Source organism: Phyllobates terribilis, unplaced genomic scaffold, assembly GCF_046119375.1.
Source record: "Phyllobates terribilis strain yellow unplaced genomic scaffold, ASM4611937v1 Scaffold_3__8_contigs__length_932513732, whole genome shotgun sequence".
In the NCBI taxonomy this organism is placed as follows: domain Eukaryota; kingdom Metazoa; phylum Chordata; class Amphibia; order Anura; family Dendrobatidae; genus Phyllobates; species Phyllobates terribilis.
The window spans coordinates 266,419,540-266,444,357 of NW_027362763.1; the positions used below are offsets into that span (position 1 = coordinate 266,419,540).

General features: G+C 42.3%; 1 protein-coding gene across 2 annotated transcripts in view; it reads left to right on the forward strand.

Annotated features, from left to right (window-relative positions):
• The window catches only part of MFSD1 (major facilitator superfamily domain containing 1), a 40,921-nt gene that overhangs the window by 9,135 nt on the left and 6,968 nt on the right, over positions 1 to 24,818 (forward strand). Inside the window, exons 4-16 of one of the 2 annotated variants that reach the window (XM_073674797.1) lie at positions 233 to 275; positions 1,318 to 1,385; positions 3,385 to 3,493; positions 5,100 to 5,202; positions 6,827 to 6,925; positions 7,487 to 7,598; positions 11,338 to 11,394; positions 11,494 to 11,650; positions 13,886 to 13,983; positions 14,126 to 14,238; positions 14,769 to 14,816; positions 15,001 to 15,061; positions 21,364 to 22,172. In XM_073674797.1, coding sequence (XP_073530898.1) covers positions 233 to 275; positions 1,318 to 1,385; positions 3,385 to 3,493; positions 5,100 to 5,202; positions 6,827 to 6,925; positions 7,487 to 7,598; positions 11,338 to 11,394; positions 11,494 to 11,650; positions 13,886 to 13,983; positions 14,126 to 14,238; positions 14,769 to 14,816; positions 15,001 to 15,061; positions 21,364 to 21,379 — 1,084 coding nt within the window. In that variant the 3' untranslated portion in view covers positions 21,380 to 22,172. Of the gene's footprint in view, positions 1 to 232; positions 276 to 1,317; positions 1,386 to 3,384; positions 3,494 to 5,099; positions 5,203 to 6,826; positions 6,926 to 7,486; positions 7,599 to 11,337; positions 11,395 to 11,493; positions 11,651 to 13,885; positions 13,984 to 14,125; positions 14,239 to 14,768; positions 14,817 to 15,000; positions 15,062 to 21,363; positions 22,173 to 24,818 lie in introns of those variants that run through there. The other variant, XM_073674796.1, reaches the window with a different exon arrangement.

The following is a 24,818-nucleotide window of genomic DNA, read 5'->3' on the forward strand; positions in this document are numbered from 1 at the left end:
CACCACATTAAGAAGCAATCTAGGCTTCATCCTTAATGGGTTAACAAGTTCTGCACCTATAGTATTCTGATCATTGGATAAGACCATAATTTTGAGTTAATGACTTAATGACAAAGCTTTTGTTGGAAGTGTATTGTCATTGTGAAGGAAATGTTAGAATATTTGTCACCAGCAGAATAAAAGTACAGTAATGATCATTTGAATGATTTTGTTTTTTTTTTTCTATTTACAGGCTGGGAACAATAATTTTTAGCCTTTTTGTCTGTGCAGGGCAGGTAAGCACTAGTGTGATAATAATCATAATATAATCATATATTTTGAAAATAACCTGTCATCTGATTTATGCTGCCCAAACCACGGACATAAAAAAAAATCACATCGACTGCGTACTTGCTGCGTTAAAACGCTGCAGCATTTAAGAAAAAACACTGTGTTAAGTTGTCTGGGGAGTGTGTGTCTCAGTTGACTAGTCCGAGGCGATGTCTACCTTCTATTCCTTATGTACAGCACCATGGAATCAATGGCGCTATATAAATTAATAATAATAATAATAATGCTCCCCTAGACTGGCTGGTTTCTCTGTGTGCATATGGGGGGAGGGAGGGACACCTTTCAGTAAAAAGCTTTAGCTGCAGAGAAGATGCTGGGGACTCACCTCAGACCCATGTTTCCTTGCCAACTTTTCAAAGTACATTTACACTCTGCAGCTTTTCAGAATCTAACGTACATGGATGTAATAATGGATCCAGTGACTTATTAACGTTGCTTGTGGTTCGGGCAGCATAAATCAGATGACTGGTTCCCATTAACAGTCATAAAAGAAACTTAATGTCACCTAAGACTTTATACTCACTAGCGTCCTCTCTTTCTACATAATCCATGCAGGATATGATTAATTCTTTGATCTTATTGATTCCTAATACTTTTTTGCCACGTGAGAGTCGAAATGGCAAATATTTTAGTGTCAACCGAGCCGTATCTTTGTATAAGATGATGTGGTCTTCTGTGAATGTCTTCATTGAGGGGCAAAAGGATCTTGATCTGAGCATGGTTCTGTTTTCTATGTGAAAGCCCATCACACAGTCAAATCCCTGCATGCCCTGGAAACCGCTGGACTCTGTGCCAAGTACTGCACACAGGGTTTCCTGAAATCCAGTGCACTATTATGCAACAGCTGGCCCCAGACAACATAAGGTCAGGCCACGTAGAATATAATCCGTCTTATATTAGCTGCGTCAGAAATCATTGAGGGATCCCTTTTTTCTTTCATTACTGCATAAATAAGTCTTTATAGTGTTTGTGAATTTTACTTTTCAGGTAATATTTGCAGCAGGTGCCCTGTTCAATGCTTTCTGGCTGATGGAAGCTGGCCGACTTGTGTTTGGGTGAGAATTTTGCATTTAGAACTTGACACATGGTAGAGATTTACTGAGCTGAGTGCACCTGAATTTTGGCTCCATTTGAGCCCAAAACATTAGCATACGTGACTTTTGCCACTTTTTTATTATTTATCACCTAAACTAAAATGTAAGCAGTTCCTGGCTCACTTATGTCTAAGACAGGGGCTCAACCTTTTTTTTTTTTTTTCTTTTGGTCCAAGGACCACTTTGTTTGACTGAATCAACCTCATGGCTGCAACAAAACATAAACCTCACAATATAAATATCAAATAGGTGGGAGACCTAAAACTGGAATCAGCACCTATCAGAAGTCTTCTTCTCTCCCTTCACAATCCAGAAAGGAAGAGAACATGGATTCCGCTTTCTCCATTGTAGTTTGAGAGATGCAAACTGTCGATTGTTTCCTTTCTCCCGCAGACTCCAATGATTATGGCAGCCCTCGTTCATGGTCACTTCGTTACTTCATTTTACCTAAATTACGACATGGTCACAGACACGTCCATACAATGCACCATTAATATCCGTTCCTACAGTGCTACCTGACACTTCTATACTCCATAATATGGATGTTCCATATGAGCGGCCACCTGCCTCTTGTCAGGCATTTATGTGAGCATAGATTTGAGGGACGCACAGGGCCACGTGTGTACCTTGGGCCGCAGGCTATGCACCTCTGCCCTAAAGTCTTGTTCTAGTGGGTGTCCTAGCTTGCTTCAGTAAAAGTCTGCTGAAGTTTGCTCTTTCTGCAGCAGAAGGCCTTTAAAGAGGACATTTCATTATGAACATGTTAAAACTGTCCACATCATGAAATCGTGGCTACACAGCTGAGTAAAAAAAATAAATACCCTATATGTTTAAAATTTTCTCATCCCCGTTGTATAGATATTGGCTTTTACATTTTAGATTCTAACTTCCCATTCTACCAATGGGGCATTCATGAAGAAAACAAACACCTTTTTGAGAGAGGCATGTGAACGCACACAGCCCTGTGCTCCCCTCTGATCTCACTGCAGGCATCTGCTGTGAGCACAAGTGGGGGTGGATAGAGCAGAGCTGTGTGTCATTGCAAACACCTTACAGCAATGTGAGCTTTGCTCTACCCCCTGCCCCTCTCCACACTTATAATCACAGTAGATGTTAGCAGTGAGATCAGCATGGAGAGCAGGGCTGTGATGTTGCATGTCACAATGAGAAAGTGGGGCCTAAGCTTCTCTAAGAAATGTACCCCCACCGCCCCTTCCCTCATCTGTTTATGATCGGAAAATGTCAAAACCCTCGGAGCAGCATCTCTAACGCCCCCTTGGTCTTAACTTGTAAAAAGTTCAGATTCTATTTACACTAATATTTCTGTGACAGGAATGAGAAATTAAAAAAATAATTTTTTAATAACCTCTGCAGCCTCTATTCTATGATGTGTCCAGTTTAACCTGCTCACACTGGGGAAATGTCCTCATTAACAAGTCCTGGACCAAACTTTTAAGACTTATCCCACTGTCTGTGTGGATCCCTATCCCTCGGAGTTAGGCCACAGCCCCACTATCAGTATTTGGTCAGTATTCGGTCAGTATTTTTTCTCAGGAGTGGGAGCCAAAACCAAGTGAGGAACAATCAGAGAAAAGGTATAATAGAAACAAGTCACCAATTCTGCATTTATCACCCACTCCTGGTTTTGGCTCCCACCCTTGAGAAAAAATACTGACTGAATACTGATAGTGGGACCGCGGCCTTAGAATGTGGAGCCACTAGCAAGCACCTGCTCTTCACTGGTAGTCAAGCTGTCCCCGTAGTACATGTATTCATACTACATACACATGCTCCAGCTCATGCATTTCCCTGCCTGTTCCTGGGATGTGTGATTCCTCCCTTACTATTGCCTCCTCTGGGGATGAATAATGTGAAATCGGATTCCTCTGCTTTATAAAATGGTCCTTTGATTGGCTCCATGTCAGACACCGGAGAAATGTTCTTCCATTGTTTCTTCCAGGATTGGTGGGGAATCGCTTGCTGTTGCGCAGAATACGTATGCAGTAAGCTGGTTCAAAGGAAAGGAGCTGAACCTGGTGTTTGGATTACAGCTCAGCATGGCCAGAGTGGTGAGTTCCAGGAAATCGCTTCTGCTTACTGATCAGTGCACCAACTATATAATATTTCTGTGCTTTAAGTCCTAAACATTGGATCCACTCCTGCACATGGCTGCCTTGTCTTTCAGGATGGGGATCGGGGGACTGTAGACTACCCAAAGCATTACAGTGGACATCAAACCAGCATAGTTTAGTGAGATCCAAACTTATGTGCTCACTTGAAAGATGCTGATAGGCCATTACCACTGCATTTACAACAGTTACTGGCCACTTTTACACCCTCCCCTTAAAGAAAATAATCAGTGACCCATTTTAGGCCACTGATGAGAAGACTTCCTTCCTCCCACTTGTTACTGCCCACTTCACTGTATATTCCTGTACAGCACTTTAATGTGGGTGTAGCAGGAGCCGCTCTCTGCTACACTGGTGGGTGGTGTGGCATTGTTCTCCCCAAACCCGCCACCCCTCGGTTGGGGAGTACGGGCCACAGTGTCCTCTACAGTATAAACAATTAGACATGAAGCCCCCTTCCATTGGCCCACATATATAAATGCCATCAAATGTAGTCATCCATCCCGATGGTGGTGGTTTCATTTACAAACCAACACAGGACTCGATGATAGATGTCATGTACGAGCGTGGTGTAGTTGTACATGAATGGCCTCTTTGCACTTGTTCGATCATCAAAAATATGGCATGTCTGCATTCGCATAACTACTTTATCAGATGTATGTTTGTTCAAACATCAATCTAATGTGTATGGACCTCCCTTAAGGCCTCCATATACCCAAGAAGACAAATATTGTTTCTCGGCAGATAAAAAAACCTCTTGGACTGCACAGGACTTGTCAGTCTTTTTTTTTTTCTTCCTGGCCACTGGTGCAACCAATGCTTATAATCAGATGATGGATACACGTCTGTTCGGTATTTTGACTGATGACCTGACATAACATTCGTTATCAGTCAAATTGAACGACTTTATTTACAGTCGATATCGGCCATTTTGGCCCAACTTTTGTCTGTGGGGCCTTCATACATTGGTTAGAATGAAGCCAGCTTTTTACCGTTAGATTTATGTCGTTTTTGTTCTACCTGCTGAAAAGAACAGTGTAGTCTGAAAATCATTTCTGGACACAGATAAAATAACCTCCGGTTGATTGGAGTCTTGTCTCTTAGGCCATGTGCACATGTTCAGCATTTGTTTTGTTTTTTTTATCCTGTGTATTTGTAAGCCAAAACCAGGAGTGGAACAATCAGAGGAAAAGTATAATAGACACTTGTGCACCTCTTCTGCATATATTGCCCACGCCTGGTTTTGGCTTACAAATACGGAGGTGAAAAACTCACCAAACTCTGAACGTGTGAACGTGGCCTTACAGACCGAATAGCCACTGCTGCGTTACAAATGAAAATGCCATTTGTAGAAGGAGTTTGGCTTTCTAGTTGCAAATCTCATTGATTATTTTAAGTTTTCTTCTAAGTTTTGTTTTAGGAATGTCATTGAAAAATACCAGTTGTTCTTAATGGGTATTCCCCAAATCCATAAGCCGCATTACAATTCATGCTGAAGTCTTAGTAAGTCTTAATAAGCCTTCTCAAGTGTTGTTTTCTGTTTCAGGGCAGTACCGTCAATATGAATGTCATGGGCCTGGTCTACGAGCGGATAAAGGATGCTATGGGCTCTACCGGTCACACAACACTTGGTATAACGCTCATGATCGGTAGGTCTTATCTTACAAATAATGTACAGCATATGGTTAAAGGGGTATTCCCATCTCCAAGATCCTATCTCAATATGTACTAGGTATAATAATAAATTATTTATTATTATTATTATTATTTGCAAATGCCTCCAGTTGTGTTTTTAAGGAGAACTACACAACATTTCTATGTTGCTTACCCCATGTGCAGGGCATTGCAGTAGCTAGGCTATCCATGGCTACAACCATTCATACAGTGACAGTTGTCTTAACCATGGATACCTAACCTACTGTAATGCCCTGCACGTGGGGTAAGGGACATATGTAGTATAGTTCTCCTTTAAAAACTTTCTATGTCCCTTACCCCACGTGCAGGGCATTACAGTAGGTTAGGTATCCATGGTTAAGACAACTGTCACTGTATGAGTGGTTGTAGCCATGGATAGCCTATCTACTGCAATGCCCTGCACATTGGGTAAGCGACAGGTTTTTAGGAGAACTAGACTACATTTCTAATTGGAGGTGTTTATTATTAATGTATTTATTATTATTATTACTACTACTACATATTGGAATAGGACCTTGGAGATGGGAATACCCCTTTTTAAGTCATGTATTTTTTTTTTTTTTCTATTTGATATATGTACAACAACTTCTGCAAAAATATTAATGTTTGAGACGTATTCACATGGTTCAAAAGATGGCAAGGAGTGTATTGATAAGCATCAGGAGCTGAGCGCACTCTGTATGTGGTGGGTTAATATACTGTAATACTCCGATAACTTTTATCCACGGCTGTGGAGTTGGTAAGCCAAACCTCTGACTCCTCAATTTCCATGACACCGACTCCAGGACTCCGACTCCCTCATACGTGGCTCATGTTTAAGTGATAAATTTACTGTAGCACAGATTCATCTCAGCTAAGTCTAGTCCCTTAGATCAGGAATAGGACAGACATTTATAGGACATTTTATAACTTTCCCAAATTCTTTAAAAAAAAATATTCCCCACAAACTGCATTGAAATTTCTTGGGTCGGAGTTGGTCCATTTTATTCCGACTCCACCAAAATGGACTGACTCCACAGCCCTGCTTTTATCCCAGCCTTTTTAAATCCTCCGATGTTGTGGTCCACTACAACAATAAGATCTAATGCCTATCTACTGATTCCCCCCCCACCCTCCCCCCCATGATGCAGGGTGCCCCTAAATTTCTCTTGCAAGCGGGTTGTAATGACCCTCCTTACAATCCCTCCCAGGTCTTTTATCATAGTGCTCCAATTTATTATTCTGAGTAAGGTGTTAAAACACAAAAAATTATAAAATGTTTAAAACCTGTCCTTATTTTTTCCCTCGTTTTTTATGTATCAGTTATAAACAATATAAAATAACCAGAAATAGTATTGACATGTCTGTAATGGTGCGAACTATTGAAATATGTTGTTTATCCAGCAAGTGAAAAATGTCAGAATTGTGTGTGTGTAACTTTAGTACACGGTACAATGCACAAGGGTTCAAAGCCAAGGGAATCCCTGTGACACACCACACTGCCCTATTTATGGCCAGCACTAGGTGTCTAATTCATGCATACAGCTAATAATATGTATTCAGTATTTGATGTCCTTACATTTTGTTTTTATGTTACAGGTGCAATAACGTGTTTGTTCTCACTGACTTGTGCCCTAGTACTTGGCTATCTGGATAAACGAGCCGAAAAAATTCTCAAGAAAGAGCAAGGAAAAACTGGTAGGATTTGTACTGTACACCCGTCAATCTTATACCCCTGGTATAGTGGCCAGACTATGATTTAATCTGAACAAACAAATACAGTAGCACTCTGTAATGCTAAGTATGCAAACATGAAATATATTAAATTTCAATAGCATTACTACTCAAGAAAATAGAAATAATTGAGAAATCTTAGCGCTTAAATTGGCCAATTCATGTGTACCTGGTAGCCACGGTAAGGCGTTTCTTGTTACCAGGAACCTACCTAATGTGAATCCTCTCTAGAGACTAAAGTCTGCCTGTGTATGGGAAGTTAAAAACCTGCTGTAATTAAAACCGCATGTGGCCTAGAGGCGGAGTGCTCAGTCATTTCATATATTTCATGTTTGCATACTATAGTGCTACTTTATCTGTTAGTTATATATTGAGATGGCTACTCTTAGTAAGCACCTGTACACATCTGTTTTGGATGTGATGGTCAGTCTTTTTTCGTTTATATGATTTATTTTGCTGCTCACACTGTAACCCATTACATTTAGTAACCCATTGTAATGATGGATCTTTTTTTTTTTTTCCTAGGTGAAGTCATTAAGCTGACTGATGTCAAGGACTTTTCTCTCAGCCTTTGGTTGATATTTTTAGTATGTGTTTGCTATTACGTTGCGGTCTTCCCTTTCATTGGCCTTGGAAAGTAAGTATGCATTTTGTCTTATGCTGGAACACAAAGATAACTAGCTATGTCAGATTATTGGAAGTCTGTTTGATTAGATTTTGTCTTTCTAGTTTAGTTTTGCCCTGTAGTGACCGCCAATACATTTTTTTTTTTTTTTTTTTTACTGACCTGCGATATAAGGCTGCGGAATTTACGCAGCATAAACGCTTGGTAATCCGCCCCCCATGGTCCCCAATGACAAGTCGCAATGTCGGTGCCATGCTGCGGATTTTTTGCAGCATGTCCATTAATTTTGCGGACACGCAGCGTAATCGCCGCCATTGACTTGCATTAGACCGCGTGACATCCGCATCACTACATGTGCACAAGCGGATATCACACAGTTCAATGTGCGGATGGTACCCAGGTCTGGAGGAGAGGAGACTCTCATCCAGACCTGGGTACCATGGAAACTGTAAAAAAAGAATCATTTAAAATAAAAAATAAAGATTATACTTACCTTCCAATGTCCTCCTGGTGTTTTTCTCCCCTCTGTCTGGTCTGCGGTATGGGTCGCGGTGTTGTGAAGGACTTGCCATGACGTCTTTGAGTTATGTGACCTGTCACATGACTCGGTGACGTCATCGCAGGTCCTTCACACCACCGCGAGCAGTGCAAGACACCGGACGCAGCAGAGAAAACACCGGGAGGACATTCGAAGGTGAGTATAATCACTAACTTGGTCACACTAAATCCATGCCGGTTGCATGGATTTATATAGTGTGAACAAGTTGTCAAGCACTTTCCAAGTGATGCTAAGATCGCTTGGAAAAGCGCTTGATATCCTGCATGCAAAAACGCTTCTACCTGGCAGGAAAAAAACGCATGTAAAAACCGCATGCGTTTTTCCTGCCAGGGAGAAGCGGAAAAAATATGCTGCCTTTCTGCATCATGGGCACATAGCTTAAGAGACTAGTATCTCCTCTACGAGTGACAATCCTGTAACTGTCACCTATACACTATAGCTGACAACTTGCTGCATCAGCCACGATCAGTGTTTGCACCGACCATGTCTGTTTAACCCCTTAGATGCTGCTGTCAATAGTGACTACAGAATCTAAATAGTTAAGAGTGTGGGGGTCTTCCTCTTTAACCCCATTGTCACCCTGAGATCTTGATCGTGTGGTCCTGATGTTTGCCATGGCAGGTAACGACCAAATAACGGCCTTAAAGTCTTCCAGCTATAGCAGCCTGTTCAGAACTTATCAAAATTGAAGTGGTAAAAATAAACTTTTTCATTCTTGTCATGCCACTTTGCATTAATTCCTGAAAAGCACCTGAACGGTTAATAAACTATCTGAAAGCAATTTTGAAAATGTTGAGGGATGCGTTTTTTCTAATTTTATCACTTTTGGGTGGTTTTCAGTATATGGGAAAGTCACTTCAAAACTGAACAGGTCCCTAAAAAAAATAAGTTTTGCCAGTTTCCTTGAAAAAGTGAAATCTTACTGCTACATTTTTAAACATTCAAAAATGTTAACAAAATAAAACATTTTACAAATTATGCTGATGGAAATGTTTGTTCTTGTATAGTATGAATATTGGTATTAAAGGGATAATCATTCAAAGTTTGAAAATTGCTAATTTTTTAAAATTTGTAAAAATTTCTGACGGTGTCGCTGATGGGCGGGGGCCAATTACGCGCTTCCCAGAAAGCGCGAGTTAAATGCTGCTGTCAGTTTGACAGCGGCATTTAACTGGTTAACAGCCGTGAGTGGATCACAATTCCAGTGGCGGCTGTTGCGGGCACATGTCAGCTGTATAGATCAGCTGACCTGCACCCGGAAAGGTGCAGGCTCAGCGCCGGAGCCCGCATCAAACGGGGGGATCTGAGATGGAGCGTACTATTAGCTCCACATCAGAAAGGAGTTAAAAGGGCGACAACCCTTCTGAGACTTGTCTCCTTCTCTGCACCCTTGGTCTTCAGCACAAGAATCCCTTCGCCAATGAAGCTTTTCCTCTGCTGTGTCTGCTTCATGGAGAATGTAATGTTACATGACTGTGTAAACCAGGGGTCTCAAACACGCGGGCCGCATGCGGCCCCTGAGGCTGCTTTATGCGGCCCGCAGGCACAGACCCCTTGACGATCCCGACCTGGTCCAGGAGGAGCCGCCGACAGCAGCGCTGAATTGCCGCACAGAGACTGTTTCCCAGCACTGCATTTCCAATGCCAGCCGCTGGCCAATCAGAGGCCAGCAGCTGATATCTGCGTGTCGGCGCAGCGAGTATGACGTCATTGCCATATGCAGATGTCAGCTGCTGGCCTCTGATTGGCCAGCGGCTGGCATTGGAAATGCAGTGCTGGGAAACAGTCTCTGTGTGGCAATTCAGCGCTGCTGTCGGCGGCTCCTCCTGGACCAGGTCGGGATCGTCAAGGGGTCGGACTCTGTGGTGCCTGCGGGCAACATCTGCAGGAAGGCCGCCGAGGGAACAGAGGACAGGTGAGAATCATCTTTTTTTTTTTTCTATTTTATGTGTGTGAAGAACAACACAGGGGGCACAGAGCCACAACATGGGGACCAGGATGGGGCCCAGAGCCACAAGAGGGGACCTGGATGGGGCCCAGAGCCACAAGAGGGGACCTGGATGGGGCACATAGCCACAAGATGGGGACCTGGATGGGGCACAGAGCCACAAGATGGGGACTAGAGCCACAAGATGGGGACCTGGATGGGGCACAGAGCCACAAGATGGGGACCTGGATGGGGCACAGAGCCACAGGATGGGGACCTGGATGGGGCACAGAGCCACAGGATGGGGACCTGGATGGGGCACAGAGCCACAGGATGGGGACCTGGATGGGGCACAGAGCCACAAGATGGGGACCTGGATGGGGCACAGAGCCACAAGATGGGGACCTGGATGGGGCACAGAGCCACAAGATGGGGACCTGGATGGGGCACAGAGCCACAAGATGGGGACCAGAGCCACAAGATGGGGACCTGGATGGGGCACATAGCCACAGGATGGGGACCTGGATGGGGCACATAGCCACAGGATGGGGACCTGGATGGGGCACATAGCCACAAGATGGGGACCTGGATGGGGCACAGAGCCACAAGATGGGGACCTGGATGGGGCACAGAGCCACAAGATGGGGACCTGGATGGGGCACAGAGCCACAAGATGGGGACCTGGATGGGGAACATTACCACAGGATGGGGACCTGGATGAGGCACATTAGTACAAGATGGGTGCCAGGATGGGGAACGTTGCTACAGGATGGGGACCTGGATGGGGCACATTAGTACAAGATGTCTTCCATTATTACTATATGATGCTAATTGTAAGACAATATTACTGTATGTGGCCAATTGGGGGAAATAAAATTGTAAAAAAAATAAAATAAAGCATGAAAAAATATTGGGCACTAAAAATGCTGTTTTATATGTAAACTAAAGTAAACACAAAAAAGTGCACATTTATTATCGCCACATCCATAACGACCCAAGCCATAAAAAAATAAACACGGCAAAAATGTTCAAAAGGTGTATACAAAAAAAATGGTATCACTAAAAATGTCACATTGAACAAAGAATGCGGCCCCCCAAATTCAAATTTTTTCCATGTGCGGCCCATATACCCAGCCGAGTTTGAGACCCCTGGTGTAAACAGTAGAAAATCCATTCAAGCTGCCACACACTAGAATGACCAAGGCGAAATGTCTAAGCCGTCATTTTGACATCATTAATATGTGCCATTTTGTCTTGCTCTTTAGGGTTTTCTTCATTGAGAAATTTCAGTTTTCACCTCTACAAGCAGGAGCCATAAACAGGTATGCCTTTGCTTCACATAAAGGAGCATGTGCTGAATACAAATGTAGTAATTGGTTTTATTTTTTTAACGTTTTTGCATTTTTCTTACTAACTTTTAGTGTGGTGTATATCATCTCTGCACCTCTCTCGCCTGTATTTGGTTTTATGGTCGACCGAATCGGGAAGAACATTATCTGGGTGATGTGCGCTGTGGTGACGACTCTTGCTGCCCATCTCATGCTGGCCTTTACGTTGTGGAATCCTTGGATTGCTATGGTATGAACCGATACAACTTGTCTTTAAGAAAATGCCACTTTATTACGATAACTTAATTATTAAATATATTTTAGAGATCTGTCACACACTCCACCAAGTGTGACGCTCCTCTTTCTGAAAATGAGTGATTGCAGATAGCTAATTTTTAATTATAAACTCTGGTCAGTTATTAACTTATTAGCCCGTATATCCATATTGTGATTCCAAGAGATGACCATGTATCCCAGTTACAGAGAACTACAATTCATGCATTTTAGAATAACCCCCATGATGTAAACCTCAGAGGAAATAAAATGTAAAGTAATTTTTTTTTTTTAGTTTTTATATTTAATACATGTGTCGCAATAGTGCCCACTCTTAAATTCATATATCAAGTCCTTTAAATGGACTTTACGTTTTTAGGAACAGACCAATGTACAAATCAATCTGTTGCGTAACTTATGAAAACTGAAGCGGAGGAGCCTGATAGATGGGTCCATCTGAGTTTTCTTTTTAGAACGGAAGACGCCGTAGAACTTTTTTTTTTCCGTTCTAAAAAGTAATAACGAAACCCAGATGGCCCCTGTAATAATTAATAGGGTCCGTCTGCTTCTGTTTGCATCAGTTACACAACAGATCTGTTTTGGATGTGAATCCCAATTCTCAGACAGTGTTCACACATGGGTGTATACTTATTATAACCATTATTATTATTGCCCTTGTGTGGCTTCCATTTTTACTGTAAACAAAACAAAGAGCTATAAACCTTTTGCCTCCTCAGATGTATTTTAGAAAGGTTTTCCAGACAATAAAATTTTTGGGGAGAAACTACTTAGATTGTTAGAAAATGCCAAAAGAAGTCGTACCCACCTTACAGATCCACCGTCACTCCGCTCAGAAACGTCCTGCTCCTATGGGTGGGCTGGCTGTAGTCTGTTTCTTGGATGAAGCAGGAAGTGCAGAGGCTGGTGTCGAATCCAGAGGAGTAAATTGAATGTTACTTTTTTGGTTATTTTATAACATTTGAAACCATTTTAACCGGCTTTGCAAAAAAAAAAGTAAGCTGCACTGTGGATGTTATGGGCGACGAGGTCAGGTTTTCTTAAAAGGGAACCTGTAACTTGATTCATGCTGTTCGAACCATAGGCTACTTGAATCACAGCCCGGCTGCATGATTGCTGCAATTTATGTTTCTCTCTAAACTGCTCTGGCAGAAGATGAGACTTTTCCAGCTTCTCCCTACCCCTCTGTAGGCTATTGACGTGTGTGTACATGGGGAAGAGTCTTCTCCATCATCTGGGGCGGGGAGAAGATGGAACAGACTTATCTCTTCTCTTCCTGTGGTCCCCGGTCAGGCTGTTACACTCAAGCTCAAACTGCAGCGCTTCAGAGGAAATAAACATAACTACCTTGCCTGCAATTGTTTCTGATTCTTGCTGCATGAATCATATGAGAGGTTCCCTCTTAAGGATTGTTCCCATCTACATAGATTGGTATTTTTGGATTGTACTTTGTAAAAAAACAAAAAAACTTTTGCTGGTTAATAACATTTTAAACCGAGATATTATTTTTTGTTTCCAGCTCATTCCCTATGAGAGGGTCTGCATGCACAGTGCTTAGTAGTAGAGTTGGTGCACATCGATTCGCAGGACCTGGTCCAGTGACTACATCAGTATTCTGTGGCCAGTGGATGGGAGCCCTGTGAATCACCCCTTACCTCCTGGCATCTGCGGCTCTTCGTTTGTTTAGCTGGCCGGTCACGAAGGACCTGGTTGAGGTGTGAAGCATATGTGAGGTCACACCAGTCCAGCTGTTGAAAAAAAAAAGCCGTGGACGTAAGTAAGAGGTGGTTCGTAGGGTTCCCGTCCAGCAACCACAGATCGCTGATATGGCCAATGGGCCGGGTCCTGTGTACTGATTTACATCTACTTTACTTATTAGCTCTTTTCTGTTCAGCTGCTTTGAAGCTAACCAGGATACACTGGAGCACGTGGCTGGCTACCAATCCGACCAGCTTCAGTGCAGGAATTACCCTGAAGACCATTTTGATACAGTGCATGTAGTTAAATTTGCAATTCACCAATATCAAAGCAAAACTTTAGTAGTGGAAAAATGTTATTTACTAGACACTTATTGATCATTAGTTCATAAAATGTTGTTCCTATTGTTATAACCAAGCGACCAAGAAGTGTAAGTAGTTGTCTGTGGAAATGAAGGCAGACCTCTCAGTAATGCTGGTCATCATTCATTCAACAGAGTTTATTAGGTGTGTCGTATTCTCTTCTGGCCTGTGCGCTGTGGCCCATGGTTGCGTTTGTGGTCCCTGAACATCAGCTGGGTACTGCATATGGATTGTAAGTAACTTTCCTCTCACCTATTTTTGCCTGTAGATATCAGTAATACTTTCAAATGGTAGATTTGTACTTAGTGTAATAACAGTACTGTACTAATTCTGCATAAGGAACTCCCTGAAAGTCTGTGTGCTTCTCATTGCAGCATGCAGTCTATCCAGAACCTGGGTCTTGCCATTATTGCCATTCTTGCTGGTGTCATATTGGATTCCCGAGGATATCTGTTTTTAGAAGTTTTCTTCAGCGCCTGCATCTGCAGTAAGGATCTTTATTAAATCTGACATAATATTTTTACATGCAAGTCCTATTAAAACCTGAGAAATCAGGCCTAATCTTGGATTAACTGTGTTTCCATAGGTTTGCTATGGGAGGTTTACTCTCCCATTGCCACTTTACCGCTGCCAGTCTCTGACAAGCAGCAGCAGTGATGTCTGTGCAGCCAATCTGGTGTCATGCTGACTTCACCTCTCAGCCCAGTGATTGGCTGCAGCAGTTATGTGCTGTAGGAAAGACTTTTGTTGATTTGTTGTTCTCTTGGTGAATAACAGATGGGGCGTAGTGTATGTATGAGGCGCCCCACAGCCGACAGGCTTACATTAAATTACAGAAAACATTGGTGTGCATTATAGCTTATGTCTGGTGTAGATTGTACTTTCTGGTGCCCGGACTAATTAAGATAAAGCTAATTTATTTAGAGGCTTGCACTTAAATAAATCTGTGGACAGCTCTAGTACACTGCTGTGTAAGTTATGGTAAATTCTCATGGGTTTGTCCTTTTCTTTTTGCAGTGGCCATTGTAGCAGTTGTCATGTTGTATTTTGTGAATCACCTTAGAGGTAAGTCGTTTTATCTTCTGTTCTAGGTGACCGGTGAGGAGTGAAATGTGTACATTGCAAGTCGCCCCCCCACATTCAGCAGTTAATTTTCATTAGAGCCTTGTATCTAAATGAGAGATTGTCCCAAGTGTCTTCTACTTGAGCGTTGCCATCAGATTTACGTCTTCAAATCTCTTCATCCTAGGTGGTGACCTTAATCTATCATCTTGGGAAAGGGAAAGACTGCAAAAACAAGCCGCCATCGAGTGAGTATCAGAAAAAAGCTAAAAATTCAAAAAGGAGCCTTAGTAACTCTTTTCTCCAGTGCTGCCCCTATGCAGGTACCTTGGTCCTCCTTGATGATCACTAGGCTTATCAGTCTTCTAATGTCTACATCAAGACAGATTTGTTCAGTGATTGGCTGCAGTGGTAACATGCTTTCAGTTGTGCTATCATTACTGTATCCTTGTCAACAAAGACCAGGGAAATGGGCAGGGAAAGTTGGTAAGGGGTTACGTGATACTGATTTTGCTGTTTTCACTTATACCCAAAGTCTTTGGAATAAAAATTTTTAGCGATGAACACCCACTTTGAAAGAGGACCTGTCACGGTTTATTCATGCTGCTCCCCTGAGTGGCAGATCTGAAAGAAGGAAAAAAAAAATGTTAGAGATATAGGACTTTTTATTTAATGGTAATTTTTATGGTCTTCATCAAGGGGGCATGGCTTTCAGGATTCTGTGTGGTCCTGTCTATAGGCTTCCCTGTGAACAACGCCCCCTTGCAAAAAAACATAAAAAGTAGCCCTAAATTAAAAGGTCCAGCTCTGTGTAACCGTATGGTGGATTTAAAAACAAAAAAAAAACGGGAGCAGCTAAAGTGAAATGAAAGCAAAAACTGGTCTCTCTTGACCTGGTGAAGTAATTTTTTAAGTAGATCTCTATTTGTGATAAAAGTTTCTCTGAATTAAATTTCCCAGTGTATAATGAAAGATTTTGCAATTATGTATTTGGAAAGTTTAAAGGGGTATTCCCATCTCCAAGGTCCTATCCAAATGAGTAGCAGCAGCAGCAGCAAATACCATTATCTAGAAATGTATTATAGTCCTTCTGATACACTGTCGCTTACCCCATGTGTAGGGCATTGTATCCATGGTTACAACCACTCATAGTGACAGTTAGTAGCTGGTGGTTGTAACCATGGATACCCAAGCTACAGCAATGCCCGACACATGAGGTAAGCGTTATTGGAACTATACTACATTTTTAATTGGAGCTATTTGCTAATATTATCACACCTACTTTAAAAGGGCCAAATTTCATCCTCTTTGAGTAAACTATAGTCTCTCCCATTAAATGACTGTAAGGAGAGAATCTAGAAAACTGAAGAATTGACACATTGTATAAATGAGTTAACCCAGTTGTAAGCTAGTGGAGCCCAGTTTTATGATGGATCCGTCATGAGCTAGCTTTAACTTTTTAGCATACAACAGATGATGAGATTTATTTTCTGACTCCAAACAACAAATTTTTAAGTTCCAAAATGTTACAACCCTTTAATGTTTTGTGATTGTCTGTGCCATTGCTGCTAACTCCTGTAGTTCTTAGAGGATTGGGCCGCATCTGTTAATGCTTCTGCTGCTTTGTGCTTTTTGCCTTTACCGCCACTGCTTACTATTAGGCCTCTGTTTCCACATGATTTCCTCTGTCACTTGCTCTGGTTTTCGAAGTGCTGAGTCTGCACTGAAAATTCTCAGCCACTTCCCTTTTTATGGCTTACTCAGACAATGCAGATTGTAGAATTTTGCCACAAGTCTGCGGCAGTGTACAGTACAACACGTGCATGGTGTAGTCAAAACTCCATCCACATGTGACATAAAAATCTGGGTGGAAATCAGGAATATGCAGGTGGGATTGTGCCAGTCAGCAGCTGAAATACTCCATGTACTGATGCTGCCTTATCTAACACAAAGACTATCTAATATTTAAATATACTAGTCTATAAAATAAAGTTGGTTTTAACCCTTGCACAACTTGGTGGCAGGGTTCACTGTTGCTCATAAGATGATTTACTGTAATTCATGTGATAAGTCTGTGCCAATTTATAGCTGGTGTAGTTTTATTTGTGGTGTGTCCCCCAAATTTGAGGTTTATGCCTCTTAAAGAAGTTGTCCACTACTTTTTGATCCAATTCAATGGGAGATGGATGTGCAGTACCCCGTGGCGGCTGCTACAGATGGATGGCCAAGTTCCACAGGTAAGCACTTCCGGCCGACACCGATAACAGCTGATCGGCGGGAATGCCGGGTGCAGCACCCCGGCCGATCCTACAGATAGGGCATCAATCAAAAAGTAGTGGACAACTTCTTGAATGCATTTGGCACATCTTTATTTAGGTGACTTCAATTCAGGTAAGATCTATAGGCAATCTGATAATAGGTTCAGCAGTTTGTTTTTTTTCTTGTTTGATCTTTTGGTTTCCATAGAGGTAAGCCGCATAAGTGGAACTCTTTATCCCCCCCTCCTCCTAATTTTAATTGTGCGTGTATACACCATGCTTAGTCTGGAGAAGCAGAGCTCTTAACCCTAGAACGCATGACCATAAAAATCTACTTTTTCACATACCTGGGGCCTTTTAGGCCCATGTGCAAATAACATGGAATAACTCAAACAAAAATGACAAACAACTATATACATGAAGAATACCTAGAGTTTCAAAATTCTAACTAAAGTAATCTTTCAGAAAATAGAAAACAATTAACAGGGTGGGCCTGCGAGGCCCCAGGTATGCGTTCTAGGGTTAAGTAGTGATGATCGCAAGTGCTCATTCCTGGAGTTTGTCTAGGGTGCTCGGGTATGCACAAAGTATCGCGGGTGCTCAAGTGACATATTGCCTGACACACGCAAGCAATCCTTGCATGTTTTGTGGCGGACTCTAATCTGTCACTCGAGCACCCGCGCTACTCTGTGCATACCCGAGCACCCTAGGCGACCTCCAGTAATGAGCACTTGCGCTCATCACTTCTCTTCATGCATCCATACACTTTAGATAGTTACCGGCCAAACCAATGTTCCAAGCTGTTTTGCCCGACTCCCATACACAGGAGTGTTCTCTTCTCTGTTTCTCTATAAGACTGCTGCTGTCAGACTCCTGGGCTTATCTGTTTTATACCAAAAGAATCTGATATCAGGCATAGCGTACCCTTATCTCTCCCAACATCATCTGTTGGGGGCTTTTATTACATTAGATTGTGGGTTGAACTGGTTATCAGCCGGTTCGGTTGATGTTGGCTTAATGAGTAACTGTTATATTATTTCATAAATCAATCACACGAAAATAAGAAACTTTGTAATATGTCTTATCAGAGAAATCCACTTCTTTCTCCACCTGGACTGATCGATCATTCTCAATTCATGGCAAAATCTGTATTCAGTGAAGACAGAGAATCCCATTACTGAGAGAGGAGATGAGAGACAAGAATGTATATAGAGGGGAGAGAAGTGGAAGTATCTAGAGGCGGAGCACCTCTACACCCCGCCCCTCTCTTCTACATAGAATCTCATTGGTACCAACGATCATCTCTCATCTCAGTAACGGGAATGTTTGTCTTCTGGCAATACATATTCAGCTTATGAATTGAGAATGAATGATCAGTCCAGGAGGAGAAGGTGGATTTCTCTGATAAGATATATTACAAAGATTCTTATTTTCATGTGTGCTATTGATTATGAAATTTAAAGAGTAACTGTCGGATTAATTTTTATGTGCTTGGATCTTTAGCCTCTGTTCACAAGGATGCTTGTTCTTAGCCTTAGTTGGGTAACTCTCGACCATCTTTAACGATTCAGAGTTTCATGGTTATGGAGCAGGACTCTATCTGGATCCATGATAAAATATGTAAAAATGAGGAAGAATTTTTAAAGGAAATGTGCCAGAACTCAAACAATTTACATCCAAAAAAACGGTTTTGATTTTCACTATAATTATTATAAGTTCTTTAGACCTCTTTCTGCACCTTGTCTGATAAGGGGTGAGGCTGCAAATGAACGTAGCTTAGCATGGAACGATGCCTTCTCATTGTGCACAAACAAAATCCGCTAATACCTTGTAAAAATTAAATTTCTGGCACAATGTAAAGCAACTATTAATATATGGTGCAAACTTAGACGATCTAAAGATGCCTCTTTTTTTTAGTGGGGGATATTGTTCCATACACCTGTAATTTATGTTCTAGAAGTTGAAAAAAACATCCATCAAGTTCATTCTTTCTTGGCCAGTCATTCCTGACCTATCACTAGATTAGTTATAAGCCATGATGTAATTTGTTGTGAGAAAAGCATCCAGCCTTTTAAAAAAACATTCTGTTATAGCAGACCTGGGCAGAGTGCGGCCTGTGAGCCACTTGCGACCCTTTGCTTATCCCTGTTCAGCACGGGGACCAGGATAGCCAAAGGGATGGAAACTGTGGCTTCCCGCACCTCGTGTCTACTCTCTGCCCAGCATCTCAATTTCATTGTTATCCTCATCCTCGGGATGCAGATACCGGTGATGAAATGATGGAACAAGGAGCTATCGGCTCCCTCTCCCTCCATTGAGCCTGGGCGTCTGAAAGCCCATCAGGTGCAATGATGTCACTACATTGCAACTGTTGAGTGGAGCCTGAATGCGCAGACCAGAGCAGCACATCGGGAGAGCGGGGATAGGCGAGCAGTCGACTGCTCGAACAGTAAAGAACCCTTTCCTTATTGCATGCCAAAATGACCTTTTATCCACACTAGTAATGAGCGAATGTGCTCTACTAATGGGTTATCTGAGCATGCTCCGATGTTCTCCAAGTATCTTGGCCGTGCTCTGCTAATGTTTGAGTCCCTACAGCTGTAAGTTTTGCAGTGGTAGACAGTCAGAATGTGGAATACCCTACCACAAGAGGTAGTAATGCCGGATACTATAACACAGGGGTGGGCAATTCCTTTCCCCAATGGGCCACATGAGAGCGCTTCACTGTTGTGGAGTGTCAAACCAACAGGCCATGTTAACTCATTATCGTTTTGTATATATTTATTTTTCGCTCCTCACTAATCCACATGTAAAGAATATCCCGTGGTCCTTTGGAAGGAATAAATCAGTCCTTTGTATTGTCCACAACTTTTCTAACCCCTCACAATAAGAGACCTTGATCATGTTCATACAGTTTAAACTGATCAGTTACTTAGTGGTCATTTTTCAAACATAATTTTTTCTAAGAATGCTAGATGATAATGGTGTATATGAAGTCTTAAGAACGCTATGCAGGGAGCCAGGGTGAGTTATAGTCCCTTTCATACCATCGGACTCTACAGTCCTGGCTGGTCAGCTGTATAAAGGAGCGCTCCGGTATATGCCGCATCCCCGCTCTTTTCCAAGCACCGTTCAGGACCATTTGCAGTGGGATTCTGTTTCATCAGTCTGTTGCTCTGAATTTTAAACTGTAAAGAGCTGTTAAACTGGTAGGGGACAATGAGTTGGAGTGCCTCGGCCCCCTCAGTAAGCTGATCAGCAGGGTGCTGTGAGTCCCACTCCCACTACTCCTATTTGCTAGTTCTGACACAAGCAGAGGGTGCTCCTCCCCACAACCTTTATTGATGTCACATGTGCTTCCTTAGCTCGGCCAGCCCCCTCCTCTGATTGCATTGACTGTGACTAAAAAAGGGGAGACTGGCACTGACAGAGCGGGACAAAGTTCTTTGCTGGTGTCTCAATGAAATGTGAAAATAAAATGCCAGAGAAGTGTGATAAAGCACTTCAATAACTATTTGGAGATTTGTAGCAGCTCTGTGTTGTTCACTTGCCTGCCACATGAGGGTGCTGTTGGAATGGTAAACAACAAGACCTTTTTCTGTCTTTTCAGCTTGTTGTTTGTCTTTTTCCATCTGTCTTTTTCGATTTTTTTTTTTTTTTTTTTTTTTTTTTTTTTTTAAACTTGTGTATGAATCAAAAGATTTTAGAAGGAGCTATGTAAATTACATTTGTGTCCTTTATCTGTGGTGTCAGATTTTCCCTAGGAGTGTACTAGTCATCCCTACCTTAGAAGGCTTTGCTAGTCCTAATCTGTGCTGTGCATTTATTTTGCTTGGCTTGCTTGTTTCTTCTCCCCCTCGTGTTCTTTGATCAATGGGTGTAATTTCCCTAAACTTTGACAATAGCAGTAATACTCAAGTGTGGTTGCTATTTTCAGTTTTGGTGGTAGTGGGTATCACGCAGACAGCATTTTCTTAGTTTCTTTGCTTTTCTCCACAACAGCTTAAAGGGTAGTATGCCTTGGACAACCCTTTTAGATTGTGGGTGCTCCAGTGACTATACGATTATAGGAGCCCCATGATCAAATCTGTTTCAAAACCGCTTTATTATTGGATTTCCTGTTGTGTAAATTTGGAGATTTTTAGAAGGCCTCATGGGATGTACTGTAATAATTGAATGCCACTAACTTTACTAGTATCCACAGAGGATTGCCTACATTATGCCTTTGGTTCTGTAATTTACCGTTGACATTTGTACTCATTTTAATATAACTTTATAATAATTTTTTGCAGAAAAGAAACTGAATAGCAAAATATCACCTTCCTGTGCGCTGAAAGCGGTCAGCAAGCTGTCAACTCGAAGAGCCTTAGTGTCTTCTGAGCTTGCTGCAGACATTACTAGAGTTGTATTCCTTTCCATAAACTAACCACCTCCTTGTGTGCCAGTACTAATGAAGGAATCCTTGTTCTAGGCCTTAATGGTCGTCATTGCACACACTGGTTAAATGGCATCGCTGGCATTTGGTACTCGTATGGTCTGTTCTTGCAGCTGTCTTTTAATTGTTTGTTTTGGCCTAATGCACTTAACATGGGTCACTTTGTTATAAAGGATCTTATTTCTCTTATTTTAGCACTTTATGCCTTACAGCAAAATGCTGCAGATTTTACTGCAGAAATGCTGCAGATTTACTGCTTTTTACATTTTTTTTAAATTTTTTTTTGTTTGCATTTTTCTGCAGTGAGCGGATGAGATTTTAGAAAATTTAATCCACAACTGGAAAATCTGGCGCTTATCCGACCTATGTGGACGTGCCGTTAAAATAGCAGCTCCCAATGTCTTCCTGCACTTTAAGATGTTTTATGTGTAAAAAAAACAAAACAAAACAAAAAACTGTTACTGGGGAACCTGTCATGTTAAAAACAAAACAAAAACGCTATTAACCTGCAATTATTTGGTTAATCTGCAGGTTAATAGCGTTCTAACGCTGCCCAGCCGCTGCACTGAATCCATGGCTACCGGGAGGAAATGTCCTTTATTTCTCCCGGCAGCCTCCGGCTTTCAGTCATAGAGGCGTGGCTTCAGTCACCTCTCGGTGCATAGTGAGTCGCAGCTGTAACCACACCCCGGCACTGACTGACAGCCGGCTCTACACTGATACACAGCTGAGCCGGCTGTCAGTCAGTGATGGGGGTGCAGTTACAGCTGCTGCTCACTATGTACTGAGCGGAGTCTGAAGCCACGCCTCTATGACTGAAAGCCAAAGGCTGTCAGGAGGAATAAAGCTAATTTCCTCCCGGCTGCCAGGCTTTAATTGCAGCGGCCAGGCGGCTTTGGAACGCTATTATCCTGCCGATCTACAGGCTAATTAATGACATTTGTTTTTACATAACAGGTTCCCTTTAATCATATTATAGCCATTAGGCCATGACAACATATAATCAGCCCCAAAGCTGCAACTTCTATATGTTAGAGGATGAAGTGGGTATGAATAGCCGCTGTCTTGCCAGCATCTGCTGTCTCACTCCATTTTAAATGTGGTGAGTTTTGGTCTGTTTGGCTCTTGCACCACACACATCTGTTGCAATCTGCAGCGATCTGTTCATTTGTTGACCACAATATAACAAGTAACTCCCTACACTAGATAACCCATTGAAATTTGTTACTGCAAATTCATAAATGCATAAAATGCAAGCTGGCCTTTATTTTATTTATTTTCTAAAAACCTATGCGCTCTTAGCACTTTCTGTTCTCTGCACTTTCTGCATTTTGGCTACCCACAGTGGCGATCGGTCTAAAATCCCATTGTTAAACTGTATAGATGCCTTGTATGAAAGTACTTGTGTATATATATTGGGGAATTGCATAAATCGCATTGCCTTTATATATTATCAACTTGGATGTCATCTGATAATAAGGTAGAATCTGCAAGGACCCAATCCGTGCGGTTTCCCCGCTTCATTGTCAGATTCAGCCTTTTGTAAGGTGTAGAGGGTTTGCATTTAATATAATACTAGACGTGAAACTATACAGTACTTCATACCGCACCTTCTGTATGAGCACAAGTGAGGCTGCTGCTTTGGGGTTTACCATTCTTTCTCTGGTGGTTTTGTCCTTTTGTTACATTTTCTATTGATGTTTTTAGCCTTTTCTGTAGTTAGCTGCTTCCGCTATTACAGCACATACTGGCAGATACTCTCTGATCTTGTGGTCACGCTGTAATGGGGCATGCAGTTGCCTGTTCACATTTGGCAATTCAAGTTTCTCTAGTCATTCCCCATATTGCTCCACAGCATCGCCCCGTGCTTGTACTGCTTTACCATTTTTGCTTGTTTGCTATGTTTTAAATGTTTTTGTCAAGGGAATCGCACCATAGTTGCCTAAGATTGCACTAAGCAGCTCCAAGAGCTCTGTAGTAAATGACAAAGTAATGATGACATAGACTCGCCTGATAACCCCCCTCCTGCTGCTCCTGCACCACCTTCTGCTCCCCTGAGGTCTCGTTTACCCCGCTGCAGCATTGACGTTCCCTTCCATCCATGTAACCGCTGGAGCCAAGCACTGGCCTTAGTGTTGTTTGGCATGGGACTGCTGAGGCCAGTGACTGGCTGAGAAGGTGACGTGGCTATAAGGGACATTATCCCTGCAGGAGGTAAGCAAATGCCCACTGTACCAAAGGGGAACACTGGAGCGAAGGTGCTGAAGTAGCAGATTTCTGGCGAGTTTAGGCTTTTGTTTTTTGCGGTTTCCTTTGTAGGCAATGGTCTTCAAATCTTGGAAAATCTTTTTAAAGGGTTATTCTCATCCTCCTAAATGGTTAGATTTGCAAATTGCTATACTTATTTAAAAACCCTCTTCATTCTTAAAAACAGAGATTATTATTTTTTTTTTTTTAACTTGCTGATCATTGCCTAGGTTACAGGCTACCTCTGCAGTGTTGGCAGTGGCTCACCTCCTTGGCATTGAGGGCAGTGCAGCTCTGAATCTGGCTGGATCCGGCCAGTGCCACCCCTCCAAGGCTTGCAGCATCAGAGAGCGCACATTTTGGATGCGATGATGCTGTAAATCAAGCTGGAGCGCAGGGGACCAATGAGCTCCCGCAGAAGTTGGGAAAATCCCTTTAAAGGCTACTCTCCTCCATTTTTATGAGGTACTTAACATAACATACACTAGTTTATTAATATATTGTCACCACTTGTAGGCAGCAGGGTTCATCCAAAAGTAAGCATGATGTAGTTAACACCATTGTATCTTGTTTTTATTGTAGGGTTTACGGTTTAAGCAATTTTGGTCTTGCACTTTATTAGTACTTCAAAGGCAAAGGTATTTATAATGCTTGAAGGGTTGCTTTACTATTTTATATTGATGACCTAGCCATAGGATTGGTCATGAGTATTACATCGGTGGCGATCTGACACATGGCACCCTCTGCGATCAGCTATCCTCTTTGTGGGCTGCAGCCGGTTGTTAGTTGACGGTGCTGTGCTGTTTAGCATCTGAACAGCTGTGTAGTGGTGGTGGCCGTGTCCTGCACACCTGTCCCTATGCCGATGAGCACAATCTGCAGTTCCCAGCCATGGCCATTACACAGATGACGGAGCTCTGCAGCTGCTAACATCGGCTTGCCGTCAGCACCGAGAACAGCTGATTGCTGGGGGTGTCAGGTGTCGGACCCCCTCTGATCTTATATTGATGATCTATTCTTAGGATAGGTTATCAGTTTAAAAGTAGTGGAGCAGCCCCAGTAGCT